At 31.0% G+C, this 18,141-nt stretch overlaps 1 protein-coding gene across 1 annotated transcript in view; it reads left to right on the forward strand.

Moving 5' to 3' along the window:
• The window catches only part of LOC117109870 (collagen alpha-5(IV) chain-like), a 44,278-nt gene extending 26,415 nt beyond the window's left edge, over window positions 1-17,863 (forward strand). The window contains exons 14-29 of the mRNA XM_033252317.1: window positions 105-131; window positions 1,184-1,237; window positions 4,019-4,123; window positions 4,306-4,359; window positions 4,972-5,007; window positions 6,131-6,160; window positions 8,485-8,517; window positions 9,161-9,214; window positions 9,841-9,891; window positions 10,227-10,289; window positions 11,434-11,505; window positions 12,059-12,085; window positions 12,944-12,970; window positions 13,289-13,375; window positions 13,524-13,580; window positions 13,938-17,863. Coding sequence (XP_033108208.1) covers window positions 105-131; window positions 1,184-1,237; window positions 4,019-4,123; window positions 4,306-4,359; window positions 4,972-5,007; window positions 6,131-6,160; window positions 8,485-8,517; window positions 9,161-9,214; window positions 9,841-9,891; window positions 10,227-10,289; window positions 11,434-11,505; window positions 12,059-12,085; window positions 12,944-12,970; window positions 13,289-13,375; window positions 13,524-13,571 — 768 coding nt within the window. The 3' untranslated portion in view covers window positions 13,572-13,580; window positions 13,938-17,863. The remainder of the gene's footprint in view (window positions 1-104; window positions 132-1,183; window positions 1,238-4,018; window positions 4,124-4,305; window positions 4,360-4,971; window positions 5,008-6,130; window positions 6,161-8,484; window positions 8,518-9,160; window positions 9,215-9,840; window positions 9,892-10,226; window positions 10,290-11,433; window positions 11,506-12,058; window positions 12,086-12,943; window positions 12,971-13,288; window positions 13,376-13,523; window positions 13,581-13,937) is intronic.
• Window positions 17,864-18,141: the final 278 nt, after the last annotated feature.

The following is an 18,141-nucleotide window of genomic DNA, read 5'->3' on the forward strand; positions in this document are numbered from 1 at the left end:
GAATACAACCTGTTTATAATTCTGATACTATACTCTTCAACATCATTTTTTCTAATGATAGTCTTTTTTCCATGAATTAATTTGTTTGTTGTCTCAACCTACAGGGTGAGCAAGGACCTCCTGGAGATCAGGTAAGCCTTGACATCTTGCACATTTATAGCTTGTTTTTTTTTTTATTTATTCAACAAAATTTAGTTTTGAAAACGTGATCAACTAACCTAAATATATAAACAAATTGTTGATCATCTGATGAAACATAATTGTATGTCTTTTACAAATTAGAAGCGACAATAATTTACACTAATTTGCACATGTAATGTAAATAAACTGAATTTGCATGTGATTACCTACAGTACGTTTTTATTTATTTGATATGTGGCAGATTGCATGAACAGATTAAGAGACACACTTAATATGAGTGGAGTTAAATAGTTTGGTGTTTAAGATGCTTGCCTTTCTATCCGAGGGTCCTGGGTTCAATTTCTGTCTGTGGTGTTTTTTTTTCTCATGGCCAAAACAACTTCACTCTCTAAACCACATATTGAAATTTAGTTTGTTTAAAGAATTGTGTGTTTGTTTTGTGCAAGAGATTGTCACCTACAAATAGGACAGCGATATTCGCTATTGACAATCATTGGTGCATGTGTTGTGTGCCTAAATGAATAAAAAAAAAAAAAAAAAAAAAATTGGTTTTGTGCTATTCATTTAAAATACTTTCATTTACATCAGTCATGAATAGATTTTTTAAAGATAAATAATGTGCACAATAGTTTCTAGTTGTATAACATTTAGTATTAAAACTTATCAAATGCTTCACCTAACATTTTTGCTTCCATTTATTTTTCCACATCACTGTCATTAAACCTCCACCTCTCATCAGCAAATCACTGAACTAATTAGTTCACATCAGGTGAGTGTGCACTAATTTGCACTTGATTAATTAATGTTAATGATTACATAAGTCATAGCTATCATTTTGCAGGCCTTGTATGTAAGCACTTGTTATGCAACAAATTACATCACACGCTAATTAACCATGGCCTCCATTAGTTAGTTTTACCAGTCTGTAATGCTTGTCATTATATCTCAAGAAAATTAACACTTGGGAATTGTAGTCAGTAAACCACTAGAGGGCAACATATAGATTATGGTATATAAATTATGGAATTATTTTTTTTTGAAGGGCTTACCAGGACCACCTGGAGTACCTGGAGAACCTGGGCGAGAAGGACAAAAGGTAAGTGAAGTAGATAATGTCCAACTCTTATATAACAAATGTATCTCCTTATTAATATGGTAACAAAATTTGTATTATATAATGTACAGTTCTTTTATTTATTTTAATTACCAGTAATAATAATATTTTTGTTTTAAGATAATGTTTCTTGCATATGAATAAAAAAAAAACATGGATTAATGTATTTGATATTTAATATTAAACAAAATAACTTTATTTGCTATATGTCATGAATTTATTTAATTACAAAAAGGAATATTTTTCAATCATAATTTATATATAAATTATATGATGCAATGATGCTTAGAAGTGAAATGTATTGCCTGTGAAATTTGCTTAAGCAATAAGCCTGTTGTGCACTTGGCTGTTTTGCACATCACCAGCAACGAAATGCCTTCCTCCTCTAATAGAGCTGGGTTTGCATAGCAGTACACATGGTAACAGATGTAGTACAGTATGGGAGAAGATATGCTAGCCTACATTATCATTTAATTAATCAGTATTATTATTGGTTTGGTGTATTTCCAATAATTAAATACTTTGTAAATGATAGTGAAATGCTTGACTTGAAGCTCTCTTTCGTATTGTAGTTAGGTTGAGGAGCTGCTCATCTTCCTGTGTATGATGCACAACAATGTATTTTTAGTTTTTTTTAGTTGTTGCTGCTTCTATATTTGATGACCACATTAATTTGTCATCTCCAAATCCACCTACTATTGTTGATGATATGATGATGATGATGATGATGACAATGGCCTTTGGGTCTCGACCATGCCATATTGTCCATTTAGTATTAATGTATGCCAATTTTTTATAGCATGGTCTTGTAGTTCTGCATAGTACCATAGATGTGCACTTATATTATATATACTATATATAATATAGTATATTATAATAGAATGATATTATAGCACACAATGTTTTATAAGACAGTACCACAATAGTTTATTGAGTATAACACTAAGCATAATTTTGGTGAAGTTTGTGGGGATGTGGTGCGATTGCACCTAGGCATTAGGTATATTTAATAGGCTTCATAGATGACTGTGATGCAGGGTTAAAATACATCATGGCTCTTTATAAAAATGCCACTTACAGGATAGGAATGATAGTCCTACTCTAGTCATATTATTAGACTTAGGGAGTGGAGTTCTATTGTGGGAGTAAAAGGATTTGAACACACAACCCTGGGACTAGAAAGCAAGCATCTTAACCACTATACTATAGCACCACTCATGTATTTTACACTGATCAATCCTTGTGCAAATGCATGTACAATATATGCATACACTGACAGCAAAGCTATAATTAGTATATCCATTTCTTAGAATTAATCTAAATTTTGTTTTTCTATTATTTTTCATTTATATATAATAATTTTATTGATGAATAATTTTTTTTTTGCATGTAGCACACACACTGTACATACTCAAAATGTCATCATAAAATATTAGAATCAGCTTGCACCTCAGCATGAAAAACCTCAACATGTTCAGATTTTTCATATTTCATTTTCTTATTTTCATTTTTGCCAGAGTCAGACCTTAGTAAATTATTAATTGACTTATTCCCATAATTGGACTTGTAATTTGTAAATTATTTCTCAGAAGAATTATATTTTGACCTTGTATAATTTGTTGTACAATGACAAAATATTATGGATTAATGGTATCTTTTAAATTTTTATTTTTCTTTAAAGTTATAATAATCTGAAAGATTATTAAATGAACTTGGGGCTGTCTCTGGCAATTGCTAATGTTTCATTTTTAACTGCCTTAGGGTGGAAGGGGATCACCAGGTCATTCAGGTGGACCAGGTCAAATGGGCCGAAGAGGAAGACGGGTATGTGGAAGTACCTTCGGGGGCCTTGCCTAAGAACCATATACATATGACATGCCCATACAGTATATAGATGTTATATGACATCATGCCCATATATGGAAATGATATGACATCATCATGTGCATATAAAGGCAAACTATATGTTTGCCACATAAAGCTTGACAATGTGACCAAAATATAGATAGCTTTAGGAGAGCTGAGACATGTTTTTACTAGGTGATTAAACTGAGACGTTTTTACTAGGTGATTGAACTCGTGTAGCATAGTTTAACTCTTTTGGCTGTGGCTATAGGGATTTGAATGTCCATTTCTCAGCACTTTTTAAATGTTGCTGAGTGTGCTGATGAACTATGGGGGCGGTAGATAATACAGAGTGAGTTGAATGTTCTGATGTAATGATTACCGTAAATGCTTGAATAAGCGCCGCAGCGCTTATACAATTTTTGGAGGCTTTAGTGTGGCGCTTATTTAGAACGGCGCTTATTCGAGAGGGGTGCTTATTAAAACAAATTGGGAGGCGTTTTCCATGCCCGTTCCCATGTTACCTATTTCACCTATTCCCTTAGTCTATCATGTCTTATCATCATAAATAAACGTTTATAAAGAAATGCTTGTCTTCATTGTATTATTTGTTCATTTTAACATTGTGTCATTTAAAACCCTGTTTCTCAAAGTGTTTCTACACACAACACAGCGTAATATAATTATACTCTCGATTAAGAGCCGTGGCGCATATTCAAAAGCAGCGCTTAACGAATAAAATGGGGGGGGGGGCTGGACTGTCGGCCCCACCCACTGGTGCTTTTTTGTGCTCATGAAAACAAATCCTGATGTTTTAAGGATTGGAACCAGAAATTCTTAGATAATAAGGCAAGCCTACGAACCAGCAAACCACAGCCTCCATTTCTCAATAAATGTTAAATTATTTGATTTATGTAGGGAGATGCAGGTGATAAAGGTGAACCAGGATTACCTGGCAGCCCAGGAAAGCCAGGTGAAGTTGGACTCCCAGGAATAGGATTTAAAGGCATAAAAGGGGATTCGGTAAGTGATTTTGATCAATGCATGTTTATCCCAGAATCATCTATTTATGATATCATCAGCAGAAACCATTTTTAAAGAATTTTAAAATGTTTACCTTTCCATCATATTTGTATTTCTCATTGTCATTATTGAAATTTACTTTTAATTGATTATTTTATATATATTGAATGTATTTCCAATAGGGATTACCAGGTCTTCCAGGAGCACAAGGCATCCAAGGACCTTCAGGAAAGCCGGTAAGAACATCTCCAAATCTACAAAAAAAAATCTGAATTTGCTAGAAAAAAGCGACTTGAGTTTAGGAAGATTTAATTTAATGAGTTTTCTAAACTCTTCTTATTGTGTTGTGTAGGAAAAAAAAATGTTTGTGCCTCTGACCATGAAAGTTGTCTTGATAAAATGCTTCTAGCACAAATGATATCTGTACAATATATAACCCATAACATTTTAATTTTTGGAATTTTTAAAACCAAAATGCCTCTTGAACATGTTGCCTCCGAACGCTGGTCGTGCGGTTGTACACTTTTTCCAGCCCTGTCAATTGCCAGTTGACTTCATGGAGACCATGTTTTATAATATACTAAATATTTACAATACTAAAAAACATACTGAATATTTTGGGAGATGGGTTTGCAGGATATTTTTGCTTGCTCACGAATGCTGAGAACCATGACGGTAATGTGGAATATGCTTCTGGTTTGTGTCTTCTGGTAGCTCAAGCCCGAACTCAAGATTTATTTGAACCTGTAAATGAGTAATTCATTGTTATCTTTAAATGAATGTTTTATTGTGATTGGTCTTATACAGTATTCCTTTGAACCTTTAATACAAATCTCTCTTTTCTGTAGGGTGAAAAAGGTGACATTGGACCAAAAGGTCTCACGGTAAGCCATATATAATATTCTTTTTTTGTATTCTACTTATTATTAGTTTATCCACACATGCAAGATAATCACCTTAGACAGTGAGAGGGGAGAAAAGGGCTCCCTCTAGAGAAGGCTCTGCAGTGAGACATTCTCTTAAGCATGATGTAGAATACAGTGACAATGAGTGCACTGCATTTGCTCGACTTCAATTAAAATCACACTGAAGAATGTTCTGCACATGCATGCTATAGGCACAATTTGGGGACAAGAAATACTTATAGGATTGACTTTGCCATACCTTTTTCAGTGAACTGTTCAATATATCTTTAGAGGATGGTGGAGATTTAGCAGAAGAATAAGGAAATTTGTAGTTTAAACTGCGTATGCCCTTATCAAGATCAGTCGACATAAACATACACACAACATAGGTTTATGTCAGTTGATTTTGGATACTGTCACGCGCACTTCAAACTATGAATTGACCTATTCTTCCGTCTTCTAGGTGAGGGAGAAAATTAAAATACTGTTTTATAAAAAAAAATATGTTGATGTGTTGTACAACATTGCAGATTCGCGAAACAAGGTATATAAAAGTCTTGGATTATCAAGTATATGGTATTCCGTACTGGGATATATAGCTCTTTACAGGCCTTGTCAATATTTGGTGATATCTATCAATTTTGGGCCATTCATAACTTGTTGTTAACTCACTGATTTGCTGTGAATCACTGAAGGAAATATAATAAATTTTAGCAAAATTCAGTAATTTAAATTTACAAATTTACGTTGTCCACAAGAGTTTATTACTGCTACACAAACAGAACTTTCTTCTATCAATAAATAAATCTCACTCATATTTTGATCTTTTCTGCATTATAATATATAAAATAGAATTTTTGGATTTGAAATATAGATTGCATCATATAGTTCATCACTTGTATTTATTCTTTTGTCCAATGTGTTATGTATTCTACCAATAAAAGTTTCATCATATACTGTATTTTTCAGTACACTGTTTAAATGTTTGTTTAATTCATAAATTTCATTCCATTGAGAATTTGAAAGATAGAATTTGTTTAGATTTGTGCATGCAACAGATATTTGTTTCACTACTATGCTTGTTGTGTTCAAATTCTTCTAGGGAGAAATTGTGACGTCTAGTGGAAAGGAAGTAAGTAGTTTTCATGGATATGTGTGAATACATTTCACTCTAATTTTCTTCAATAATTGTTCAGTGATGATGCAGATCTATCAAAATCATTTTCATCTGATCATCAAAATCACTTCGTTGACAGCATGCATGCATACTACTGACAATGTAAACATTTTGTAATTATTGAATGACAACAGGTTAAGGGTTATACATTAAATGTTTGAAAGAATTTCAAATCAAAATGCATATATGTAAAAACATACATATATAAAGTAAATAATGTGATCATTTTTTTCGCTTCCATTTGCACTTATGAATTATTCATCATGCTTATACCATCATTATTTGTTGTTTATATTGCAATACATAAATGAAAGTCTAGCTATTCCTTTCATTTATCTAAGGTAAAATATGTAATATTTAATAATATTAATATGGTAATTCTATTTTAGGATCATTATTATGAAGAGCTTCTATGTCTTAAACAGATTAAAAAAGTTAACAGAATGTTTAATCATAATTGGGCATCAACAGTGTGTTTTGATGATTTGATTGAGTAAACAAATCAAATTTTAGTAGTAAAATAGTAAAATGTACAACTTATAAGTTCTCTTATAATTAATAGTAAATATAATTTATATAGTGCACATATCTACTTTAAAAAATGCTTAAGGTGCTTAAGAGTAAAGCCAGAAACTTTACCAGAAAATGAATGCTCAAAGCTAATCCATAAAATTAATTTATTTCACTGTTAATGTAATACTTATTTGTTCATTAAATGTATTAAAAGTAATATGATGATTCACACTTCAATTGTTACAGTTAACATTTTTTTTTGCATTTGCAATGTGACTTGCTGGAAATGTGCACTTTGTTAAATATTTTCTTTCTCATGATTTTCATTATAAACTGTCATGCACTTTGTTCAGTCAAGTCATTCATCCCTCCGTCCATCCATTCAAATCTGCTGAATTATAAAACTAAAATAAGAAGTATTAGTGATATTGATAATAAGCAAATATTTTTAATATGCTTGGATAATGATTATATCCTGTATAATATAAATATAAAATATAGCTGCATAACTGAATCACCTTTTCCTTAGACCAATATATAGACTTACCACTAGTCTCTAATTTATTGATTTTTCCTAGTATTAGTTAATTTCAGAGAGCGACCCCAGCATCGGTTTATGTTGAGATTCATGTTATGTTGTTGAGTTTGGATGCGAATTAGATCCCAGAAAAAGTATAGTATGGAATGCCATGCAAATAAGTAATATGGAACGCCACTGGTGCCAAAATAGATATATTTTTAATACTTTTCACTGCCTAAGACAAAACCCAGTTTAACCAATACGTTGTGCTCAACTAAATTGTGATCCATTTGTTATTGATTGATTGATTGATTGATTTTATATGTACACTCATACAAATATACAGCAATACAATAAAAAAAACATGATAAAACAGAATTCCGAGGGTAAAACCAAAAAGTTTAAACTTATTTCCATTGGTGGTCCTCACACAGAACACTTGGCAAAACAATAAAAATAATTTTATTCAACATGATAAAATTCTAATAAATGGTCTTTAAATTTAATTTATTTTATTAGTATTTACATAATCCTGCTAACAAACACAAAGAGACAAGCAGCGTTGAATACATAACCTCCATGGTGGCGGTAATGATTTTACACTGAGAAACATTATTAAAAAATTATTATTATTGTTATTAATTATTTATTTATTTAAAAATAAAAATATAATTCAGATGCGAATCACTATTGAAATTGCAACAACTGTAATAAAATTGAGTAATAAAAAATGGTTCATCCAAACTTATATTGATTTATTAATTTTATTTATTAGAGGTTACTCTTACATCATAACATTCTTAGGTACCGCCGAACATTCATTTCTTTCGATATTACGGTAGCAGAAGTGACAAACTCATCCAAAAGAAACAAAAAAAATATATAAATACAATAAAAAAACAACTAAAAATGCATAATAAAACCAAATTAAATTTATCTACATTTATATTTTCTAAAAATATATAGTTGCAAGGATTGTTTAAATAAAAAAATGAATAAAGAATGAAATGTTGATTGTTAGTCAATAAAAAGATATTGTATGTGTATTTTGTAAGTTCCTTGCATTTTGCTCACTAGCATGCTACAATGAGCACCACATAGGATGTAATGTCTGCACTCCACGGTATAGTCGCTCCATATTTCTTATGTATTGAAGACTAGAAGATAAAATAATAAAAAAAAATTGTATTTCAGAATTATAATTTATAAATTGTTATGCATTTAATTTTGTGTTTTTTTTAAACAGATTCCTGGTCCAAGAGGTCCGCCTGGAACACCCGTAAGTTAACATCATGAGATCTTTCAACTTTTGATTCTAGTTGCATTTCACATTTTTCCAGCTTATATACTTACATTTATTGAACCATAAGGGAAAGTAAAGCAACTGCATTCCATAAACATAGAAGAAAGTGTCTTGTTATTTTTTATATTTTTACTGCTATAGAGGGTATGTTGATGAATCTGTAGATTGGTGATTAAAATGCCCACCTTGCCAATCCTAGTGTCCTGGGTTCAAATCCTGGTATTTCTAAGAACAATTTTTACAATTAACAATAACCCAATTGCTAAGTTTCTCTCAAGTTTGAGAGTGTACAAAGGAAAAAGGGACTTGCGTCCATGAAGCTAAGGCTCCTTTGCACACGCATGTAAAAACAGAGACAAAAGACAGCACAATAGAAAATAAGTACAATTAATCAGACAGCAACTAAGAAATGGATTTTGAAAAGGACTCAAAATTGCAGTTAAGCTGAAACTTAAGTGGAAAAAAAAGGAAAACTTAAGTGCTTTGCATCTAGAAAACATAAGGCAAAAAAATTGTCAACATTCACAAGATATCGATCCTTTGATATGAAAAAAAAAATGTATATTGATTAACTTCACAATGAGTGCAAGACTAACATAATATGATTCATCTTTTACAGGGTCCACCAGGTCCCAAAGGAGATCAAGGTAACCCTGGCCCTGTCGGTCCTCAGGTAAGATGCATAGCTTACACCATTCAAATTTAATTTATTTTTATATTAATGATACTGTACTATACCTAAAGTATTCATTTAAAACATTGAATGATAAAAAGATAAAATTAGTTTTCAAGGATCTATTGAGTCAGATATTGAAATGAGCCAGGTTTTGCTAATTTACAAAGTTCTTACTACGAAAATCCTTTAAATTGATTACAGCCAATTTAAGAGTTTAATGAAAATGATATAAAACAATGCTAATATATCTGCTAAATGTCAAAGAAAATAATTGAAATTGACAGCTGATGACTTGCTTAAGTAAATAAATAAATGAATCAATTCAAATATTGAATTAATTTTTTTTAGTTTATGAGCTCCTCAATTTCAGTATATTGCAAGTCATAAAACTAAAAAATATATGTTAATAATTAAAATATATTAATAATTAAAATAAATATGAATAATTATAATACTGAATCATTTGAAATTCTTGTAGTTACAATGGCTATTCAGAATTCTTGGAGGGTAAATAGTTGTCATATTTTGTTTGTAAATAGTTTGTCACAATAATTAGATAAATATAATATAGTTAAACATATGGAAACATATATATAAACATTATCCTTTATTATTTTCTTTAGGGAATTGGAGAAAAGGGTGAAAGGGGCAGTATTGGTCCAAAAGGAGATAAGGTAAACATTCAATATATTGAGTTTGGTTATGAGAGTCTGCATTGAAAAAAAAAATCTGGAAAATTTTATTTTTCCAATGGAAGGAGTATCTCTTAAAAGGAGGGATTATATCATATTGTACTATATTTTATAAATGTTGGTGAATGTAATGATTTTAATAGGTTAATAATTTTATATGAATAAAAATGATACTAAAATGGAGCAAGACAAATATGATCTCCTGTAGGAATCAAACTATTTAATTTTGTAATATCCTTCCATTTGAATAGAAAACAGTCTGATTAGAAATAAAATTTAATGTTGAGATAAGTTTACAAGTTGTAATTCTCTTACAGGGATTGATAGGGAACACTGGCTTACAGGGATTTCAGGGCAAAGATGGGGCACCAGGAAAGACGGTAAGGATATTTATTTATTAATTTAAAGTCACGTGGGCCAAGATTTGCCAATAGTGAACATATAAGCCGGGCACTTGCTCCGCACAACGGTTGTCGGCCGATGCGATTCTATGAAGAACTCAACGAGATGATGTGCGCGCAATGGATCGTTTTTAATGACGATCCATTCAGACTGCTACTGACAATTAGCAGATGGCGTTGCATTGTCTATTATTCACAGGGAGCGGAGTTAGATTCGTTGTGCGACAGTCATACGACTCGTACGACGCAATGAGTGCCCAGAATTAGTTGCACCAAGGAGGTATATACCTCCTTGGTTACACTGCCTTGAACAGGACACACATCCTGTGGAGCTCTCTTGCATACCAACCAAATGGGGCTGCCGCAGCCACTTCAAGACATCAGACACTTGCGCTACCTATTTTACTGAAAATTCTTATGGACTAGAAGCACCATTTACCAAAATCACACTGTTTTCTAAAAGACGACAGGAAAAAGACCACTTAATAGTGCCAGAGAGGGCGCAATATTTACTGATTCCCGATGGCAAAGAGCGATCTCGTGGCTGTACCAAACCTCGACTACGTTGTTTGTGAATACAAGTTGAAGTTGCAACTAAGACTAAATGAAGTTCTAGTTTGAAGTTCAACTTAAGTTTCTTTGTAGAATACGGGCGCAAGTCTTGTTATGAAGCTTAGGAAGTGGATTGGATTTTGCCCTTGCAAATGCTACAGCTTCTGTGCAAATCATAAGTTTTATGTTTTATAATAGAAGGTGTAACTTGGTTGTGAAGGTGCTTGCCTTCCAAATTCCAGGGTCCTGGGTTCAAATCCTATGTCAGCACAACCATTTTTCTCATGACCAAAAACATCTCAACTCCATAATCCTAATAATGAGCATCACATTATTATATTTATTTAAGAGAGCCCCTGAAGCTCAAAGTTACAGCAAAAAATAAAAAATAAAAAACAAATCATCATGGAACTAACTATGAGTGTGGAAGAAACATTGAAGAGTTATTATGCACAAGTTTTAATCTTTAAAAAAAATATTTTATTGCTTTGAAGCGTTAGGTAGTGAAAAACTAAATTGTAATTAATTAATTGATGGTTGATCAATAATATTAATATGTTTAAATTGATAGGGATTGATGGGACCACCTGGTCCATCAGGTCCTGCTGGACAGCCTGGTGTTAATGGTGTCAAAGGAGCAAAGGTAGGCTACATTTGCATACATTACATTACATACTTACATCCAGCTTTGCTGAATGGGCTACCGTCCTTAAATATATAATTTTAAAATAATAAACATTTGATATAAATGATCCTACTAAACACCACACGGAACCACATGGTTGTGAAAAACATAAGAGATTTGTTTAAACTTTCGTAGTGGTAATTATCTGATTTTTGGTTAAAAGTTGATGAATATTGTCAAATTCACACTTTAAAAATACAAGAATGTATATTGTATGTAGAGTGTCCTACGGTTGTAATAAAAATATTAATGCCACTCTTATGTAGTGCATTCTGCAAAAGCATCAATGCTCTTAACAACAACGAAAGATGCGTAATACAACATAAACATGGCAAAACCTATAAACATGGCAAAACCTATATAATTTAAATACAATTTGAGGCACACCATACCTGGCCAATAGTGATAATTGTAATTAATGGATTTGTAAAAGAATAATAAAGGCTTAAGTGCAAGCATTATGTTCTCATAAGTTTCAGTCATTTAGTAAGAATTTATTTTGTTTTAACAGGGGTCAAACGGTTATGTAGGCAAACCGGTAAGCAGCTGAATACCACTGCTACTCAAACTCATTTGCATGTCTACCCATAATGCTTAATCAATCCCATAATTCTGATTTATCCAACATAGTGCATGTGATTTAGACTTAATTTATGGAAAGAATCTTAGCGCTTCTTGATAAAATCTAACAATTTAGCACATTAAAATGTCTCTTAAGCATGTATTCTTTCTGGTTCTGTATTCTATAAATATCTAATTAGTCTATAAATGCAGGTTATTATAATTGAGGTTATTATAATTTAGAATAGTTCTTAAAAAATTATGCATGAATTTAAAAATGAGTGGTGTATGTTGATGGGAGATGTGGGCATGTGAGTGTGCTCATGTTTATTTTACACAAAGCCAAAATAAACTGTAGTAATACATAAAAATACAAATTAAATTGATAAAAAAAACAGAAGTACTAAAAATGTGAAAGCCTGAATCACTTTAAGCCTGTTATTATAATACAGTTCTCAATATAGTTTCAGTTTTACATACTAACACCAAGGAAGTTTAAAACTAATCCTTTTTTTTAAAGAGAAATGTGACTTAAACAACACTGGGCAAGTTGGAGAGACTTTGAAAAGAAAAATAATAATAATTGATGAAAATTAAAGCCTAGAAGAAATAAACACAATATTCAGAAACATTCAAATTCACACATTTTGTGCATTCAAGTGTGTTTGAAGATATTGATGTCTGTGCAAAGTTTATCCATGCGAGTATGCATCTGGGTGGAATGTTTGCATGTTTAATAGGAATAGGAATGTACTGCAAATGTGCTTGCATGCTGATAGGTGTGTGGGTGTGTAAAAACCTTCATGGAACATTATTTTCTCTTTGTTTTTTTCAGGGCACTCCTGGTATGGATGGCCAAAAAGTAAGTAATGCAAATATAAAGAACTTTACAGCCAAATTTAAAATTTCTTTATTATATTTGTATTCTACATACATGCATACTTTTTCCCATTTATTGGAACATTTACTGCTGTTATGTACTATATTTTTCGTTTATTAAAATTAACTAATTTTAAGTTTTATGCCAGCTTTCCTGAAACCTTTGTTATCTGTTTTCAGACCATTCATTACTTCTAATTTAATGTTGTCATTGTTGTTAATTAAAAGGAACATTAAATTCAGTAGCTATCTCAAAACACTAACAAGTTTCACAATAAACATTTTCTTTCCTTATTCACAGGGAGATAAAGGTCGAAGGGGTAAGAAGGGCATGAAAGGAGCGAAAGGAAATGCTGGCGTTCCAGGCTTAGATGCTCCTTGTCCTGTGGTAAGAATGCCTTATCACAGCTATAACTATGCAAATTATTGCTAGATAGGCTTGAGAATGTAGGCTTACACAATGAGTGATCAATTAAAACTGCATTTTGATTGGTTGGCTACTTAGTTAATGCCATTAATTATTACCTTTTATCTAGGGTCTTGATGGCTTACCGATTAAAGGATGTTTCCCGGGAAGAAGATAGTGAATACAGGTACAGTATACGACAAACCAACAGATTTTTCATGTTCCTCCCTCTTACCTTCCCTCTTTTCCACCAGTCATTTCTTCATCCTCTTCTTCCATGCCTTTCTTCTCCCTTATTTTCCTCATCCTTGCCCTTCCTTCTTTCCTTCTGCCTTCACTGCCTCCTTCAATAATTATTTTATTCTTTTTTGTTCAACTTTCTCAATTTTCCATTTTTTCTGCCCCTCTTCCTATTTGCATTCCTAGCTTTGTTCCTCCCTTCTTCTCCCTCTCTTTCTGCCTATCTCCTTCATTTTCCTATTTTAATATTTGCTGTGGTTAGTATCCAAATTGATCGTAAAATATCTGATTATTTATTTTTCAGAATTTATACCCATCTGTACATACGAAGAGTGATCACAGATTCTATTTTTATTGTAAGCTATTCTTTACCATCATCTTTTAAGTACCTCCTTGTAAATACCTTTGGCTTTAAGTTTGTAAAGTTTGGAATTTGAAAGACAATGCCAGAATACTGATTTCTCTGTGAGCCTAATGGACCTATGTGCTGTTGTCACTTTGGTGAAAGATGGAAGGACCTGGCAAACTCAAGGAGTCATATTTAAAGTCAGCAAGAATTATTATTGATTTAGATGGTGCTGTTTTTCGGTTTGCAAAGGAAATGATAAAATGATTTGTGAAGCACTCTGAATTTGCGTGATGGAAATTGTGTTATGCACTGGAACAGCAGTGTATGTACCATTAACTTTAAAGGGATATTTCGGCTGCCGTTGGTACAGCTTCTCTGCAACCGAGTTGCAGGAGCAGCGAGGAACTGCAAAACAATTAAAGCGATATATATCTTATCTAGTAGCGCAATATACTGAAGGCAAAAGAGGGGAACTTCAGCAAATAAAATGTGTAGATAGGTATAAGGGTAAGATGCGGTAATGCAAGGAATATATACACTGTATGAGGAGTATATAATTGGGAGAGGATTGTTGTTTGCAAAGCATATTTAAATTTGCCAAAGACTATTTATGGCAGTACATATTACAATAATATATAATGATGAATGTATAAAAGAATGTATCAGCAAGATATTGCCACAAGTTGATGTCAATGATAAGATAATGAGGCTGACAATTACTCCTAATTTTAATTGTGATATATTCTGTATATAAACAAATAATTTCTAAAAGAAGTAAGAAAATTGAAGCCATTTTCCTACCATGTTTATCTGTGTGTTTATTGCTTTAAGAACAAGTGAAACTTTACTATGCAAATGAACAGGCAGAAAGCAACAATAGGCCTAATGAAATGGCATTTCTTCATAGATGAGCAAATGTTATATAGCTGAATTTTACATATATGGCATATGCATAAAACTGTCAGGATGCTGATTCTCCATGGATTGGTTTTTCATGGAGAAATGTATGGCATTCTCTATGAAATAATGCTTTAAAGAATCATTAAGTGGAAAAATGCTTAAAAACTGGGCTGCAATATTTATTACAGCTTTGCTATATCATGCTGTGTAAAAATGAGACGATAAGATGTAACAATCAAGTATATTACAATATAAAAGTAGGCATACAGTACAGGATATGTTTTTTAATTGTATTGATGGCAAATTTTAATAAAACTTAAAAGATTTTTGTATGAGAAGTACAAATAAACAAATATAAATAAATAATAATCTTTATCTATTTAATTTTGAAGGGACAGCCTCATATTTTAATTATTATTTTGTTATTACAAATATTTATCATATACAACTTGCTATATAGATAACATTTACCATTATGAAATACTATCTGTAATGATTGTATGTTTTTATTAATGTTTGAAAAATTTTCAAAACCTTATAAAATAATTTACTTGGACAGTCCAATTAAATCAAAGATGACTAACAAAAAAGAAATTGAGAAATCAGGATTTGGTCCTAAGCAGAATCCTCTGCGCTTACTTAATGTGAGTATTTATTGTGAGGTGCAAAACAATATTTTTTTGATGCAAATAACAAAGATGTGATTTCTTAAGTTATCATTTTTTATAAATTAAAAAAAACCCAAATATTTCTCTCAAAATCATGTTTTAATTATTATTACCTCCACCACGGGAGGTTATGTATTGACTGCTCTCTGTCCGTGTGTTAGCAAGATTACACAAAAACTTATGAATGGATCATAAAATTTGATTCCAGTATTTTCTTGAGGGTATGTTGCAGTTTTGCCCATCATACCTTCTTATTGCTGGTGGTATCCAGGCACAGGGCAGAGGTATACACTCTATGGAGTGACTGCACTAGTTCATATTGTTATCTTGCATAAATTAATTTAAAAGCAGAGCCATTACAAAGTATATGAAAAACTTGTAAATATAGCTGTACAGTATTTTAATAATTTTTCAGTACATTATATTTTTATTGTATTAGTTTTGTGTTTCATTTTTTTTTTCTTTGCTAAATTATTTCCTGCTGCAAAGGATTTATTGTCACGTAACCCACGCTTAGTGCATACACGATATATAGGGCAAATGTAAATATAATTGGTAATAATAAAAAGCATTTAAAAAACCAAATTTTAACATTATGATGCAAAGTAAAATTTTAATAATAGTTGCAAGTATGTCATGTGATTTTAAATGTTTGAGAGTCTGTAAAGATTTAAAATATTTAAAGGTTAGAAATGTTCAAAGGTTTTAAATACTTCGACATTTGGAATTGTAAAATTTAGAAATATTTCAAGGCTTGAAATTTTTAATATTTTAAAGTTTATTCCTCTTTATTCATATGTTAAATTTTGTTTTAATGTGAAAGTGGAAATGTAGTACCAATACAAAAAAAATACAAGCCATATGCTAGATATGAATTTGAGAAAACTTATAGAAGAATTAATATGTGAAATAAACTAATGTTTGTTGAACCCACTTTGTTTAATAGGCTGAGGATTTCATACATTTTGAGGGCTTAGTAAAGTACTGTAATTATTTGTAAGTGAAACCAGTTTAATGAAATATATATGTACATGCCATTGTAGGTAGATATCCACCATGATTGTTTAGCTAGACAATCAGTGTTTTGAAGTTATTTAACTGTTTATATTTGGAACTGTGACTAAGCACACATTTTTGACTACATTGTATCATATTTATCCATTAATTTTATATTTATGCATTGTTCAGTCTTGTGGTGTAACGTCCAAATTTATATTCCATTGTTGTATTCAGATTACAGTTATTTGTTGGGTCAGCGTTTATATAAATAAAAAAATACTGTAGTTAGCTAGCTGTTAATCGTAAAATTTGTGTCAAATTGACTACATGCCATTAATAACATAACAAGCGAACTTAGTTATATTTTAGGTATAGGAAGTATTTTGTGGGCCTCACATAAAATTCAGAAATAACTCATTTAATAATTTTCTGTGTTATGTATCATATATTTAATGAATAAGGATTTATAAGCCTGTAAAAAGATTATGTAAGGCAATTGCATTTTTAAATCATCCTCCTCATCAGTATTAATTAATTATGCGATTAACAATGTTCAGATATTTGTTTATGGTAATCATCATCATTTTGTAATCATCATTATCACTGTAATCTTCGTCATCATCAGAATCTTCATCATCATCGTTACATCACATCATTACTTCATTCTGAAGTATCTAAAATCCTATGTGCCAAAATGTTGTGACAGGAATTTTGGATACTTTTTCACAGATGTCAACTCAATTTCTCAACACTATATAAATTGGCGTTGTTTCTTAAGAACACAAAATATAATGGGGTTCTAATAATAGTACCTCATCTGTTTCTTAACATTCAATTTTCTAATTTTTCTTGCTGTTTGAATGCATTAATTTGGTATCAGTTTGATATTGTATTTTGCCAAGACAAGAAAAGTAGTTTAAACATAAAAAATATTTCATAAATGATTTAATTATAGATAATGTTCATTCAATCGATTTATATCACTTCAGATGTGATGTTCCTATGTACATATCAACTATGTTTTCATAAAATAAACACCATTACAATGAAATTATCAAATATTTCTGTAAGATCATTTGGTCGGGTAACAGTACCTGCTTATAAAAATTAGTATTTAGTTTTTTATCCATTGCATATAAATCTAGCTAACAGACATTGATGTTCATAAAAAAAAAGCTACTAATATTGTTTGTTTTTAAGTTTTGACTTATGTTCCCAATATGTTGTAGTAATAATGAGCAGTGTGTGAACCCATGTATAGCAAATGTTCTCCAGAGACTTCCAGTATTAAAACAAGAATGTTGAAAATTTGAATTAATCTTTTGTGCTTAGTTATTGAAGTATGGTATTTTTAGCATCATTAGTTGATTATCAGTAAAATAGAGGTACCTGTAAATTATTCTTTATACTTAAAAAATAATATTTTAGTATAAAATAGGTAAACCAATTATTTAATGTTATCAAATCGAAAAAGTTTCAAGAATAAATATCAATCATATTATTTCTGTCGTATCATTAAAAATAAAACATTTTAGTATAAAAAATTGTACTAGTGTAATAACTGATAACTTTAAAACATCTTTTAAAATGTA

The sequence above is a fragment of the Anneissia japonica genome, unplaced genomic scaffold (genome assembly GCF_011630105.1).
Source record: "Anneissia japonica isolate Jap-2015-1 unplaced genomic scaffold, ASM1163010v1 scaffold585_len4108843_cov191, whole genome shotgun sequence".
Classification (NCBI taxonomy): domain Eukaryota; kingdom Metazoa; phylum Echinodermata; class Crinoidea; order Comatulida; family Comatulidae; genus Anneissia; species Anneissia japonica.